General features: G+C 40.3%; 1 protein-coding gene across 2 annotated transcripts in view; it reads left to right on the forward strand.

The window, feature by feature from the left end:
• The window catches only part of KIT (KIT proto-oncogene, receptor tyrosine kinase), an 86048-nt gene that overhangs the window by 59731 nt on the left and 10266 nt on the right, over nucleotides 1–16051 (forward strand). Inside the window, exons 8-14 of one of the 2 annotated variants that reach the window (XM_055588589.1) lie at nucleotides 9873–9987; nucleotides 11686–11879; nucleotides 13087–13193; nucleotides 13284–13410; nucleotides 13683–13787; nucleotides 13872–13982; nucleotides 15323–15473. In XM_055588589.1, the coding sequence (XP_055444564.1) occupies nucleotides 9873–9987; nucleotides 11686–11879; nucleotides 13087–13193; nucleotides 13284–13410; nucleotides 13683–13787; nucleotides 13872–13982; nucleotides 15323–15473 (910 nt within the window). The remainder of the gene's footprint in view (nucleotides 1–9872; nucleotides 9988–11685; nucleotides 11880–13086; nucleotides 13194–13283; nucleotides 13411–13682; nucleotides 13788–13871; nucleotides 13983–15322; nucleotides 15474–16051) is intronic. The other variant, XM_055588590.1, reaches the window with a different exon arrangement.

The raw sequence follows: 16051 nt of genomic DNA on the forward strand, positions 1-16051 counted from the left end.
ACAATGTTTTCATATTACAAAATTGTTATATGACAGGTGTGATAACTGGAAATTATAAGTAGGCAGAAATAAGACTGAAATAAGTTTTAATTCTTCCTTTTAAAGTTGATTTACATTTTATGGATTACCAGTGTTAATATATCTCTTAATATATATCTTTACAGACCATTTAAAAAAACTTTTTTTGGGGGGGGGATGACAAAATGAAGTTCTTTTGCATCACCTTGTGTTTTGGTGCTGAACGGTGAATGCATTGTGAGCCGTTTTCCATGCCATAATATTTCTTCTACAGTGCTGTGCTTAGTTGCTCAGTTGTATCTGACTCTGTGACACCAGGTTCCTCTGTCCATGAGGATTCTCCAGGCAAGAATACTGGAGTGGGTTGCCATGCCCTCCTCCAGGGGATCTTCCCAACCCAGGGATTGAACCCAGGTCTCCCGCATTGCAGGCAGATTCTTTACCATCTGAGCCACCCAGGAAGCCCAAATATCACTTTGCTATCTCCTTGCATGGATATTTCATGATTTCCTTAACCAGTATCTGATACCATTTTGAGATATTGTGGTGTATGAGGTGGAACTCTGAAATGATGTGATTGAATTTTAAAAGAAATCTATTAAATGATTATTTAAAGTTTATAATTATCTTATTTAATCTCAAATGAGCAACCTTACTCTAGTGGCAGGAAGTCAGTGAGGTTATCATCTGTCATTGTCTTTCATGCTCCTGTATCTTGAACATATGTCTAGGAAGATAAGCTGTGCTGGCTTGCAGGACAGTTCCAAATTAAGAAATAATGTTAGTATGGGTAGCTAATCTATGTAAAAATAGTTTCTTGTCTTTCTACATTAATTTTTTTATAGGTAATTTGAGATACTTGACAGTATCTGAAGTCTGTTTTTATTTTCTTTTCCTGAACTTGAAATGAGTTTTTGTTCTTAAATTGCTTGGGAGTTATGAGTGTTGTTTTTGATGTGACACTTTAATATCTCCTCCTTATGTAGAGGATCTCTGTGGATGCAAGAATTGCTATAGACATTTAAACTGGAAGAATAAATGAATATCATGGCAACCTACTTTTCAAGTGGAGTTTGAGTCTCTTATATTTTGAAAAAATTTAGGTGTGTTGGCATGATTTTTCTTTCATGTCTCCTAAGAAACTTGGTGGTCTGGCTGGGTGTGTAGCTAATTTGGGGGATCTATTATGATTATACAGTGGAAGTGAAAAATAGATTTAAGGGCCTAGATCTGATAGATAGAGTGCCTGATGAACTATGGAATGAGGTTTGTGACATTGTACAGGAGACAGGGATCAAGACCATCCCCATGAAAAAGAAATGCAAAAAAGCAAAATGGCTGTCTGGGGAGGCCTTACAAATAGCTGTGAAAAGAAGAGAAGCAAAAAGCAAAGGAGAAAAGGAAAGATATAAACATCTGAATGCAGAGTTCCAAAGAATAGCAAGAAGAGATAAGAAAGCCTTCTTCAGCGATCAATGCAAAGAAATAGAGGAAAACAACAGAATGGGAAAAACTAGGGATCTCTTTAAGAAAATCAGAGATACCAAAGGAACATTTCAGGCAAAGATGAGCTCGATAAAGGACAGAAATGGTATGGATCTAACAGAAGCAGAAGATATTAAGAAGAGATGGCAAGAATACACAGAAGAACTGTACAAAAACGATCTTCATGACCCAGATAATCACGATGGTGTGATCACTGGCCTAGAGCCAGACATCCTGGAATGTGAAGTGAAGTGGGCCTTAGAAAGCATCACTACGAACAAAGCTAGTGGAGGTGATGGAATTCCAGTGGAGCTATTCCAAATCCTGAAAGATGATGCTGTGAAAGTGCTGCACTCAATATGCCAGCAAATTTGGAAAACTCAGCAGTGGCCACAGGACTGGAAAAGGTCAGTTTTCATTCCAATCCCAAAGAAAGGTGATGCCAAAGAATGCTCAAACTACCGCACAATTGCACTCATCTCACACGCTAGTAAAGTAATGCTCAAAATTCTCCAAGCCAGGCTTCAGCAATATGTGAACCGTGAACTTCCTGATGTTCAAGCTGGTTTTAGAAAAGGCAGAGAAACCAGAGATCAAATTGCCAACATCCGCTGGATCATGGAAAAAGCAAGAGAGTTCCAGAAAAACATCTATTTCTGCTTTATTGACTATGCCAAAGCCTTTGACTGTGTGGATCACAATCAACTGTGGAAAATTCTGAAAGAGATGGGAATACCAGGCCACCTGATCTGCCTCTTGAGAAATTTGTATGCAGGTCAGGAAGCACCAGTTAGAACTGGACATGGAACAACAGACTGGTTCCAAATAGGAAAAGGAGTTCGTCAAGGCTGTATATTGTCACCCTGTTTATTTAACTTATATGCAGAGTACATCATGAGAAACGCTGGACTGGAAGAAGCACAAGCTGGAATCAAGATTGCCGGGAGAAATATCAATAACCTCAGATATGCAGATGATACCACCCTTATGGCAGAAAGTGAAGAGGAACTAAAAAGCCTCTTGATGAAAGTGAAAGAGGAGAGTGAAAAAGTTGGCTTCAAGCTCAACATTCAGAAAACGAAGATCATGGCATCCGGTCCCATCACTTCATGGGAAATAGATGTGGAAACAGTGGAAACAGTGTCAGACTTTATTTTTCTGGGTTCCAAAATCACTGCAGATGGTGACTGCAGCCATGAAATTAAAAGACGCTTACTCCTTGGAAGGAAAGTTATGACCAACCTAGATAGCATATTCAAAAGCAGAAACATTACTTTGCCAACAAAGGTTCATCTAGTCAAGGCTATGGTTTTTCCAGTGGTCATGTATGGATGTGAGAGTTGGACTGTGAAGAAGGCTGAGCGCCGAAGAATTGATGCTTTTGAACTCTGGTGTTGGAGAAAACTCTTGAGAGTCCCTTGGACTGCAAAGAGATCCAACCAGTCCATTCTGAAGGAGATCAGCTCTGGGATTTCTTTGGAAGGAATGATGCTAAAGCTGAAACTCCAGTACTTTGGCCACCTCATGTGAAGAGTTGACTCACTGGAAAAGACTCTGATGCTGGGAGGGATTGGGGGCAGGAGGAGAAGGGAACAACAGAGGATGAGATGGCTGGATGGCATCACTGACTCAATGGACGTGAGTCTTGAGTGAACTCCGGGAGTTGGTGATGGACAGAGAGGCCTGGCATGCTGCGATTCATGGGGTCGCAAAGACACGACTGAGTGACTGATCTGATCTGATCTGATTCAATCACTGAACTGATTGGAGAACAGGATAACCTGTCTAGATCATTAGGCCCGTTGTTGGTATGATCTTGCCATTATTTCATGTTTATGGTGCGAAAGCAGGAGAAGAGGTTTGTAACTGCCTACTTTAGTATTCCTGGGCTTTCCCTGGTGGCTCACACAGTAAAGAATCTACCTGCAATGCAGGAGACCGGGTTCATTCCCTAGGTCTGAAGATCTCCTGGAGAAGGGAATGGCCACCCACTCCAGTATGCTTGCCTAGAGAATTCCATGAACCTGGTGGACTACAGTCCATGGGGTCAGAGTCTGACCCGACTGAGACACTTCACTTTTTCATTTTCAAACTTCAGCTAGAATCGACCCAGGCCCTGGGACATACTTTTCTAAAAATAGCCTGAGTAGTCGCTTTCATGTAAGTGGAACTGCTGCTCTGTGGAAATTTCCTTTCCAATTGAGCCCCATGTGTTTTTACATCAAATTCGTCCCCTTCGGTTACAGATGTATACACGGTCACCTATAATGTATAGTGGAAATTTAAATTAATCCAAGAATAGGTATGTAATTTTTCCATGGGCATTGTGTTAACCCTTCTCTTCCACTTCTAAATTAATGTGGCAAAATGAATCCACTACTTATACAGAGTAGAAAAATAGCACTTTATCACATGTCTGCACTCCTAGGCAGCAAGTTGGACTGCATTGTAACATGTGTACACATCCCCCCACCCCAACCCCTGGGTCACCGGTGATGGTGCTCTTGTAAATTGAGCACAGTGATTCTGGCTGAGGAAGGCTTTCTCCAAGTAGTTTCATTATTTTTTGTAAAGCTAACTTCCAGGATAGGGAGATCTTTTTGATGGCTGTTTAGAATAAGGATTGACAAACTGTAGCCTTCTGGCCAGATTTTACAAGTATCCTGTTTCTGAATGGCTCATAATCTAAGAATTTTTTTTATTTCTTTGGGATGGGTGGGAGGTAGGAATGATTTTAAAAAACAAGATTTGTGAGATGTGAAAAAGTCAAATTTCAGCGTGTGTGAATAAAATTTTAGTGGAACACAGCCTTGCACATTTGCATACATGTCTGTGGCTACATTTGTGGCAGAATTGAGTGTATGTAAGAGAGACTCATAACCCCTAAAATGTAGAATATTTAGTTTCATTTTCACATTAAAAGTTTGCATACTTTTTATTTAGGACATCACTTTATTAGGAGAATGATTTTTTTTTTTAATGATGGACATTCTGCAAAACAATAACGGGATGCAGAAGACTGTAGTTGAAGTTTTGTTTAGTTCATTAAATGAATTTCTGTTAAAAGTACTCACACACCAGTTTCTAGATGTCTTTAAGAAAGTATAAAACAAAATGTAATTTCTTTCTTTTTTTATTGAAATATGGTTGATATACAGTGTTGTGTTAGTTTCTGGTGTATAGCAAAGTGTTTCAGTTCTGTATGTGAGTGTGTGTATATATACTTTTTCATATTCTTTTCCATTATGATTTATTGCAGGATACTGAATATAATTCCCTATGCTATACATACAGTAGGATCTTGTAGTTTATTTTGTATATATTAGTATCCAAAATGTACCTTCAAAATATCTGTTCTGGAGATTTTTTTTTTAAGTATAATACTCCTTTTAAAAGTAAAAGTTAACCCAAGTTTTTAAATACTTTTTTAGTTGATTTAAATTCCTATATTATAATGATATTGTGGCAGGAATGTGGATTTGACACAGATCCAAATTAGGATAGTGACAAATTGCTACAAAGCATCACTGTGTTGCTGTTAAATATCATCAGACCTACAATTGTAAAAACAAATTCGTCCTTGTGGTTCCTTTTCATTTAGTCTTTTGTTATATGGACACTTGGGCTTCCCAGGTGGTTCAGTGGTAAAGAATCCACCTGCCAATGCAGGCGATACAGGTTCAATCCCTGGGTCAGAAAGATCCCCTGGAGAGGGAAATGGCAACCCACTCCAATATTCTTGCCTGGAAAATCCCATGGACAGAGGAGCCTGGCAGGCTACAGTCCCTGCTGTCGCAGAGTTGGACACACGCATGTTCACACACACACACACACACGGACACTAAAATCTGAGTTCTTTGCCGATTAGAGAATGTAGGCAGATGTGTGTTTGTAGCAAGAGTTGGTGGAGTCAGTTAGGGTAAGCCAAAAACTATGCTCATCTCTTTCCCACCAGTTACTTGTATACCTCCTCCCACCCCCAGCCCCCCAGCTCCTATTATCTGTGCTGTATTTTTTAAAATTCAACTTGTTCTTGCCTTCCTTATGGACCTGATGGTGGTGAAAAGGAATTTTTTTTAAGATCATATATCTGTGGGATAAATCAGCAAATGGTTGGGGTTTTTAATTGCATGAGCAGTAAATTCTCAGAAGAGTTACAAGCACTCTGAAATCTGCCTACAAGCTGATCAGTGTTGTCGGAGATGCCAGATGACTCAGGTCCACAGTGCTTTGAAAGGAGACAAGGCTATTTTTTTTATCTCTACGGGAAATACATAACTTATACACCTCTTAGGCTTATCTAAACCTCCAACTTGGGAGGATTTAGGGAATGTGTCATTTGGTATACTGCTGATTGCAGAATATCTAAGAAAACACAGCTCAGATTTAACCTGGCGAATTGCAGGGAGTTATGTATCTTTAAAAGCAAAATGTATATTTAATGGCTTAGACGGTGCGTTGAGGCACTTACAAAATGCAGATGAGCCCAGATTTTCATTTTTAGGAATCAGAATTATACCTAGCTCATTCTTTATGCATTAAACATGTTCCTTGTGCAACTTGCCACGTATAGCCTAAGCTGTACTCGTGTAATTTAGCCCTTTCAGAATGAAGTCTCTTGTCACCAGCATTAGGGACAGGGCTGGAATTAGGATGAGGCAAGAGAGATGCCTAGGGTGCAGAATTTAAGGAGGTGCTCACTCTTGGTGTCTGCCTGAATCTGCAGGGCCTGGAGGATGAGAGCCTTCTTAAATTCCTCACCTTAGGTGTTTTTCTTGCCACATCCTTGTCTTGGCCCTGATGGGGTCCCTTGAAAATTCTCTAAAATAACCCCATTCTGGGTCAGATTCTCAAATTACTTAATCTTGGGGGAGGTGAGGTGGGCCAGGAATGTGCTTTTTAACCTCATCTCTCTGTGCTTCAAATGCACCTTGAAGTTTGAGCGGCCCTCTGAGCTTGGTTGGCCAGCCTACGGGCCAACAGGACAAAAGCTGCTTGGCTTGCCTCAGGTTATAGTTGGGATAGTAGCTTAAAAATGTGCCTGATTAACCAGCACACACGAACAAGTAGGCCAGCCGGACCACACTGTTTGCCATCCCTGGCCATTGTATAACTGCTACCAGGTGTCACGCTGGAAGGCTTGGATCTTAGGGCACTTGTAACCAAAGGTATATGTAATTGATTATGTAATTTTCAGCTGTTCCAATTTTTTAAATTAAAAATATTTTATAAGTTTATTATTAGCTGTGTTCATTGTAAAAAAAAAATTAGAAAGTAAGTCAAAAGAATGAAACAGATATTGATGTATAACTCTCCTACCCAGATATAACAACTATAAACATAATGCACCCTTTCAGCCCCCTCTTTTTTTTCCTACTGAGTAATAGTTAATTCCACTAAAAATCCAGCATGTAGCATTAGGAACAATGAATGACAAGAAGGAGGTTGTTATGAGGAAATCTGTATTATGAACTTGATTCCCATTTGAATTCTGTCCAGTTGGATTCTATCCAGTTGTCTTTGCTATCTGTGTGTGGACCTTGTCTCCTCGTTAATCTCAGTATGGAAGAAAAAAATCCACATGGCCAGGTTTATGTGCAGATTTCTTATCTCGTGGCCCACTATTGCAAAAATGGTGTAAAAAGAAAGTCACCACAGGCTGTTGATTCCAGGTCCCTTCTTGTGACACTAATTGAATTCCTTTGGAATTTGAAGGACTTGTTTCTTTGGGAGGACTTAATAATTAACAGCTCTTACTGTGTGTCTGCCATAGGTCAGACTCTGCTAGGAGTCAGAAGTACAATCTGTAAGACATGGTCCTTGCCCTTGAGAACAGTCGGATGGAGGCAGACCAGGATATTATAGAAGTGCGTCAGGTGCTCTAAAGTGCTTCGGGAGTAGGGAAGCGAGACCAACCAACTTGGTTTTGGAGAGTTGAGGATGGCTAGGAAAAGGAGATGACACTTGAATTGAGTCCAGAGAGACCTGCCGTATGGCGCCTGCCGTCTTCAGCAAATAGCATTCTCCTAAAGTTCCACTATTTTCTGTGTTATGTCCTACTTTTCAGCCTGGTCACACAGTTGCCCATGATAATTAAATGAAACTTGCCAGATGGATGCTTTCGCAAGACGATGGCTTGTCTTCTTGCTCTATTTGTGAAAGCTGGCGTTGGATCCAAACTCTCAAGGATGCCCCTACCTTGAGATTGCTTTTGGAGTGTTGCTCTTTTGTGTGTATTAGCCAAATGGCCTGCCCGTCAGCAGGGCCAGGTTGAATGACAGGTGGGTGTGCCATGCATGCAGACACTTTGATCCCTGCCAAGCCATTTTGCCTGCAAGGAGATGAGGTGCTGAGAGGTTGTTCTACAAAGATGTCATTTATCAGCATTACCTTCCTTCAAAGAAATTAGTTTCTGACCTGTTGGCCTTTTCCTCTGACCAAATATATTTATTTTTTCTATCAGTTGCAATGTAATCAATGTCAAATTCTCAGTTCTTCGGGTTAAAACACATACATGTTATCATGCTGTCTTAAGCAGTTTCTCTTCAATATCTAACATCTTTAGATATTGAAGAGACTATTTAGACTGACCAATACAGTTAACTTAATTGGTACCAAACTTGATTAACCTAGGAAGGTGGGTACTCTAAGGAGAAAAAATAACAAATGAGTAATAAATTAGTAATTAATACTTTTTAAAAAATATTTTTAAAATTTATTTACTGGCTGTTCTGGGTCTTAGTCAAGGCATGTGGGATCTTCAGTTGCAGCATGTGGGGTCTAGTTCCCTGACCAAAGATCGAACCCAGGCCCCCTGCAGCGGGACATGGAATCTTAGTCACTGAAGCACCAGGGAAGTCCCATGAATTAATCCTTTTACTGTTTGATTTCTGTGAATCATTCTTGATTCTTTGTCAAGAATCATTTCATTTCATTGTCACAACATCCCTATGAAGAATTCCTGTTGTTACTGTTGTTACTCCCATTGGATACCTGGAGACTTGGTGGAGGGCAGAGACCCACCAAGAGCCAGAGCTTGGGTACAGTTCTGTCTACCACACGCATGGCCACCCGTAGCTCTGTGCACAGGCTTGGGGTCGGCACCCGCAATGCTGTACCAGGGATGCGGGGTGAGCTCATCACCGTCCCTGCCATCGGGTGCTTCCAGTGTGGTTTACTCATTCTCAGAGGCTTTGAATCCTTCAAGTGTATTACCAGTAGAACAGCTGAATGTAAGTTCTTTTTCTGTTCACTAATCTCAAGAATTTGCAGGGTACCTTTGACTGAATATCAGTTGATTATAGTTACACAGAAATGTCAAATTAGAGCATTCCTGCTGATACACTTTACTTTTTCAGTGATTGTACTCGGGTTTAGACATATGTATGAGTAAAACTCTTGGGCTGGTTTCCTCTTCTAATTTTCTATTCCTATTTTGCATTTGAAATAAAAGTTTGGAGTTAAAAGCCCATATTGTGTTTTACTCTCATGTTTTGGCTTCTCTTTAAAGGGGTGATTCAGCTCCTTGTCTGCACCATCCCTTCCACCCCCATCAAAAAAAGGAGGGGGGAAATTTCTGAGGGGGGCAGGGAATCTTCTCTTTTCCCGTAACTCCTCCTAATTTCTTCTAGTTCCTGCAATAACTAGTTCCTTGACAACTAGTTCCTTGACAATCTTCTAGTTCCTTGACATTCCAATGAGATTCTGATGGCAGGAATACTTTAATAAACAGTGTTGTTGTTAAGTCACATCTGACTCTTTGCAACCTCATGGACTGCAGCACATCAGGCTTCCCTGTCCCTCACTATCTCCTGGGGTTTGTCCAAGTTCATGTCCATTGAGTCGGTGATGCCATCCATCCATCTCATCCTCTGCCACCCTTTTCTCCTCCTGCCCTCAATCTTTCCCAGCATCAGGGTATATTCGAATGAGTCAGCTTTTCGCATCAGGTGGCCCAGAGTATTGGAGCTTCAGCATCTTCACCTGTTAGACAGTTGGGAACCCTAGAATCCTGATTAGAACCCATCTTTCAGGTTCCCTATCCCTGGGAACAGAAACCTTGCCAGGTGGTCCTGCAACCTCAGTCATCCCTGAGGCAGGGAGAGCTCAGAGACCCCCACATCCACAGGATGAACAGTCCACATGGGGGCTGGGTAGCTCTAACCGGGAAAGCCTTTTTCTTGGTCAAACCTTCACATCCGCCTACCTGTACCTTCCATTCACTGGTTCACGTTCTCCCCTTTGAGCAACATGTTCCCTCAGGGTCCCCTTAAGCCTTGAGAAAGTTTTTAAAAATTCAGAAATTGTGGAGGGAGCCTTGGTGAGGTTTTCCAGCAGTCTGACATATGGACGCTTCTCTCTTCCTCCAGCAAAACCAGAAATCCTGACGCATGACAGGCTGGTGAATGGCATGCTACAGTGCGTGGCCGCAGGGTTCCCGGAGCCAACCATCGATTGGTACTTTTGTCCAGGAACCGAGCAGAGGTGAGATGATTATTTTGGCTACCACTTAACACTCATCAGGAAAAGACTGCAATTCAGTTGAATTTCAAATATGTTTTCAAAGTATTATTTTTTTTAAACTTTGTTTTGATTAATTTTTTTCTATCCATGTGGCTTTTTAGAGAGCATAATTGCTATATTTTTCTTGGTAGACATTAATTTTGTTTGCTGAAACATGATTACTGAACGACGTCTTTATTTTGGTGGTTATCTTTTGGATTTATCATGCAATTTCCAGCCTGCAGGTAGATAAAGCAATTTCCCAGGACAGAGTAATTAGATTTCCAATATATACACAGGAGGTAATATGTGTGGGAAATGTGACTGTAGTTATCATGAAAAAAATTACCTCAGAAGTTAATTGCCAAGTTACCAAAAAAGTAATGATCGCACAATTACCATACATATGGTGCTGGGGAGCTACATGTTTTAAAAAGGTTTTCTCCTTGATGAGGTGCCCAGCCCCTGAGTGGAGCGCATCTGGAATTGTACTTCCTCTCTTTCACAATCCACACTTAAGCCTTAAATTGTCCTTTCGCATTACCTGAAGATGAAAATGGGGTCAGCTTCACTGTTTTTATCCATCAAATGCTATTTTACGCTCAGGCTTTAAAGCCCAGTGTAACATCACAATTGAGTAGTCACAATAATAATAGAAATTTTATTTTTCACAGAATAGCTCTTTTTTTAAAAAAAATAAATAGCAAGTTGGAGAGGTTACATAAGACTGTTGTTCTCAGCTGGGTTTTAGTTGAGTGTTTTCTTTGGGGGAGAAGTAGAGAGGTTCAAGACCCCTGGAAAGTTTGCCCACAGGGGACACAGCCCCAGGAGTTGTAGACATTCGCTGAGAAAATGTTTATGTTTATGGAATGCCAAATGTATGCTGGACATGGGTTGAGTGAACAAAACACACCTGAGTCCCATTAGTGAGTTTATATTCTAGTGAGTAGAGATGGATAGAAGACTGACAACTACCATATGCAGGTGTTACAAGCTAAGGGAGAAAGTAAAGCCAGGTATGGGAACAAAATTGCTAGGCATGTCGGGGGGATAATTTAAAATAGAGTCATCTGAGTCCAGTTCCTAATGAACTTTGCCACCTGGAGTTCATTCAACCCAGCAGGCACTATCTCCATCTCTCTCCATGGCACTTCGAGCCAAAGCACCCTCACTTCTGGGGTGTGGGGGTGGCCCTGTCTTCATCCTTATAGACTTTATTGCTTTCCTCCTCCACCGTCTTCCTTTTCAACCCTGCATACATCTGTTCACAATTACTTTATTTATAAAAGGCTGCTGTGCAGGGATGGGAGCCAGCCGTCTTACTGAATTCATCTCTAATCCTTTCAGTAACCCTCCAAGATGGGTATTACTACCCCAATTTTACAGCTGTAGGAACTGAGTCTTGGAGACTTTTAAGTACTACTCACAAGTCAACAGAGAAGGTGTTTGAGTCCGGATTTCAAACCCACATCTCACCTCAAAACCTCTTCTGTTCCTCCTCTTCCAAGTGCTTTTCTTGCTCTCAGTGCCACAGACATGTTCATTTATCATCACACTTCCACTTGTAAAAGGGAGTATCTGATTATGAATCTCTGACTTGGTTTTAAAAGTATGCCATATCCGATGCCTTCAGTTGATTTTCTCTGAGAGTAAGTCTGGGCTGCTGTTTCTCCCACCTAGGTGTTCTGTTCCCGTTGGGCCAGTGGATGTACAGATCCAAAACTCATCTGTCTCACCATTTGGAAAACTAGTGGTTTATAGCACCATTGATGACAGCACATTCAAACACAATGGGACGGTGGAATGCAGGGCTTATAACGATGTGGGCAAGAGTTCTGCCTCTTTTAACTTTGCATTTAAAGGTAACAGCAAAGGTATATTTCTTTTTAATCCAATTTAAGGGGATGTTTAGACTCTGCCTGCCATGTCAATCATGACTTTTAAGTCCATTCCATCACTGGCATGTCATTTCCGGTAATATCTACATTACGCATGTGATTGTCATCAAATGTACTAAGTTTCATTCTGTGCTAGTTTGTTAATAAAGTGTGTGCAGTAACCATGCACCTTATGTGTTATATGTATTATGTGTGTGTGCACATATGTATGTATGTGTGTATGCATGTGCATGTGTGCGTATATATAAAATTAATTGTGTATTTCCAACTGTTTCCATTAGAAAAGGGTAGAGAAATAAAATAGGGGAAGTAGATTTACCTTCTACCCAAACAGAAAAGGAATTAAGGACAATTAAAAAATATAAATTCAATTAAAAATTATTTAAATTGTTACTTAAAATCAGTTATTTTAACACATCGCCAGATACCATGTTAGAAAGTTAACATTAACTTTTGTGAAATCATGTTAATGAGCTATTTTCTTTTAACATCTTTAAAATCTGATTCATGAATGACTAGCTCTCCCAACATACGTTAAATGATCCTGTAGACAAATTGATGAATTGGTATGAAGTTGGAAGACAAAAGAACTGGGTGCATACATTCGTAGGGTTCGGTTTTTGTTTTCTTCAGTTGGCAAAGACGAGTGCCAAAAAGTGGTATTTGTTTAGTATTTGAGTGATGAGGGGAAGAGTCTTATATTGTTCTTCATCATGGATGTTTTTTTTCCAGGCAGGGCAATGCAAAGAACACTTTAAAAAATGTTTTTCTCAGTTGTGAAAGATACTCAATGCTCCATGTAGAAAATTTGGGAAATACAGGAAAGCATAAAGAATAAAGTAATAAAACATCCATAAAGGAAACATCATAAAAGTTCAAGGCAGGAATTTGAAGTGCAAAGTTCACTCAGATGTCACTTTTTACTGAAAAACTGCCTAACATTATTCTTGTGCTGTGGAAATCTCAGCTTCTTTCCCACAGTTTTCTGGTTGAAAGTGCTTATGTTAAAAGATCCCTAGAGTAAGATAATAGCCAAGTCAGGGAGCTCAGATGCAGCTGGTTTGACTCCTGCTGTGATGGGCGGTAGGTAGTGCGGGAGGTGGGTGAGTTGGAGGTGAGAGGTGTTGTGTGACGATCCGACGCAGCTAATAGGTTGTGATTCCACATCCCTCTTTGATTTTAGAACAAATCCATGCTCACACCCTGTTCACGCCGTTGCTGATTGGTTTTGTGATCGCAGCTGGTTTAATGTGTATCTTCGTGATGATTCTTACGTACAAATATTTGCAGGTAACCATTTATTTGTTCTCTCCCTCAAATGCTGTAATGGTGAACCATTAACCATTAAAAGATGACTCCTTTCCCTTTCTCCCTCCACAGAAACCCATGTATGAAGTACAGTGGAAAGTTGTCGAGGAGATAAATGGAAACAATTATGTTTACATAGACCCAACACAACTTCCTTATGATCACAAATGGGAGTTTCCCAGGAACAGGCTGAGTTTTGGTCAGTATACTACAGGGGTTTCCATGACACCTTTTTGTTTTCACATCGCATTGCCTTTAGGGAATCCCAACAACTTTCTTTATTTTATTTCACTTGAAACAATAAGGTTTTTTCCTGTGATTTCACTGCCTTTGGTAGATTTGGCATCAAGTACACTTTAGGGAAGTGTATCTTGACACATTTGTCCCTAATTTCTTTATTGGTTTTGAAATGACACAAATGTTTCTTCAGTTCCACCACCACCACTTATTCCCTTGTCTTCCTTCCTACAGGGAAAACCTTGGGTGCTGGCGCCTTCGGGAAAGTTGTTGAGGCCACCGCTTATGGCTTAATTAAATCAGATGCAGCCATGACTGTTGCTGTCAAGATGCTCAAACGTAAGTTCCTGCAGGCTGTTATGGGTGCTCACCGTCAGTGTCCCAGATTTGCTTTTTGCTAAAATAAGATGTTTTTAATTTTAGCAAGCGCCCATTTAACAGAACGAGAAGCCCTAATGTCTGAACTCAAAGTCTTGAGTTACCTCGGTAATCATATGAATATTGTGAATCTTCTGGGAGCGTGCACCATTGGAGGTAAGGCTGTGGCCAACCTGCCTCTTGTAATTGGTCAAATTATCAAAAGGCGGGAGATTTTGATAGGATTTTTGACAATGCTTGATTATAAGCTCCTTGCAGGATTTTGACCCAAATGGTTAACCTCTTGCTGGATTCCCCCCGACCCCACTGAATGTTAAGAATGTATATTTTCATGTATATAAGAATATATGGGGCTTCTCTGGTGGCTCAGATGATAAAGAATCTGCCTGCAATGCAGGAGACCCAGGTTCATGTGTCTTGTTCTTAAGAATTATATTTTGTGTTTATCATCATGGGGTAGAACACCCAGGACATACCTAGTTACTGTCGTGTATGTCACACCAGCATTGACCTCTTGAATATCTTGAGAATGTCTCATCTCCTCCAGAAAGCTTTTCTTTTATCTTGCAAGCTCTTATATAGGCTGGATGACTCTTTAGCCACTAAAGAGTTAATGTTTATCTGCATGCTATCATTAAAAATAGGCCTCCAAGCCTACCAGCCCTCAAATCTACACCAAATGAGCAAAGACTTCACTTTGATAGAATAAGAAATTTCCAGTTTTGAAGCATTCATTAGTCCTCCCATCAAGGCTTTCTACGATGTTTGCAGAAAACATTTTGGTCTAAAGGAACAAAGATGTGTTAAAATGAGCCATTCCTCAAGATCTGGAGAGATCCACGGTCAAGTTGACAGCTTTCTGTAATTTCTTAAAACAGCCCCCGTAAATGTTGCTTCACCGACATCATGAATTGTTCATGAGAGATTTTTGCCCGAGTTAATTAGTTGTCTGTTAAATAACTTCAGAGCTATAGTTTTTTAAGCTTTTACAACAGGGAAAGAAAACAAGTTCAACTGATAGAGCCCCGAACACACGTGATGGCCCTCCTTTTCAGGGTTTCTCCCACCTTCCAGTCTCAGCTGGTGGTTCCGATGGTTGGTTTTCCTATTATGCTGCTGTTTGTGCTTATGCTCATCATCATTTCCATAATGACATTACAAAAGGCGTGAAGCCCTCTCTGTAAACAGAAGTGAATCAGAGGACTCACGTAGGAAGCTTGATAACTAATGATGAAAGCTGTAACTCCTGTCTAAAACCAGCAGTCACACCTGACCCCTAATCAGGCAGAAATTCAGGTTACAAAGGTTGTTTAGTTTTACTCCACAGAATCCTGCGTTCTGCTAAGCAATGTTCATAGATAGGATTGTACTCGTACTTGGTAGGCTTAGCATTGACCCTGAATGTGAATGGCCGTGATTGCCACTGAGTATTTTTATGGAAGACTGGATGGTCTGTATATCTTACCTCCCTCTAACTTTCTCTTAAATGCTCATAGGGCCCACCCTGGTCATTACAGAATATTGTTGCTATGGTGATCTTCTGAATTTTTTGAGAAGAAAACGTGATTCATTTATTTGCTCAAAGCAGGAAGATCACGCCGAAGTGGCGCTTTATAAGAACCTTCTTCATTCAAAGGAGTCTTCCTGGTAAGACTGATTTACATAAATAGCTGTTGATAGGCAGTTCATGGGGTCATAAGGGTTTGCAATCAAGGCTGATTCTTTAAAAAAGTGAACTGAGGTACTTTGAGGTGCAAAATCAGAATTATTAAATCATTTAAATGTGATTAACGGTTTAGAAAGTTCAAACTGTTTTTACAGATTCAAATAGTCTTGAACTTAAGTTTTTGTTGATTTTTAAAAATGTATCTTTAGTGTTTTTCTGAACTTTAGTTCTCTTTAGTTGAATGAGTTCTGTACCTGTTTCTCTTAGAATGGTTCTTTCCTGTGTGTCGTTCTCTTTATACTGTTGAGCCAGGGTCCTGTATAATTTCTGTACCTGTTTCTCTTACTGTGTTTTTTTCCTGTGTGTCATTCTCTTTATACTGTTGAGCCAGGGTCCTGTATGATTTTCGTACCTGTTTCTCTTACCGTGGTTCTTTCCTGTGTGTCGTTCTCGTTATACTGTACAATAGGGTCCTATATGCATCTTTAGAGTGAGAGACTGTTTATAGGGAACATGGGAAAGGCTGCCAAGTTGTCACAGTGAATTCCTTTAAAACCTT

This window comes from Bubalus kerabau, chromosome 7, assembly GCF_029407905.1.
Source record: "Bubalus kerabau isolate K-KA32 ecotype Philippines breed swamp buffalo chromosome 7, PCC_UOA_SB_1v2, whole genome shotgun sequence".
Classification (NCBI taxonomy): Eukaryota; Metazoa; Chordata; class Mammalia; order Artiodactyla; family Bovidae; genus Bubalus; species Bubalus kerabau.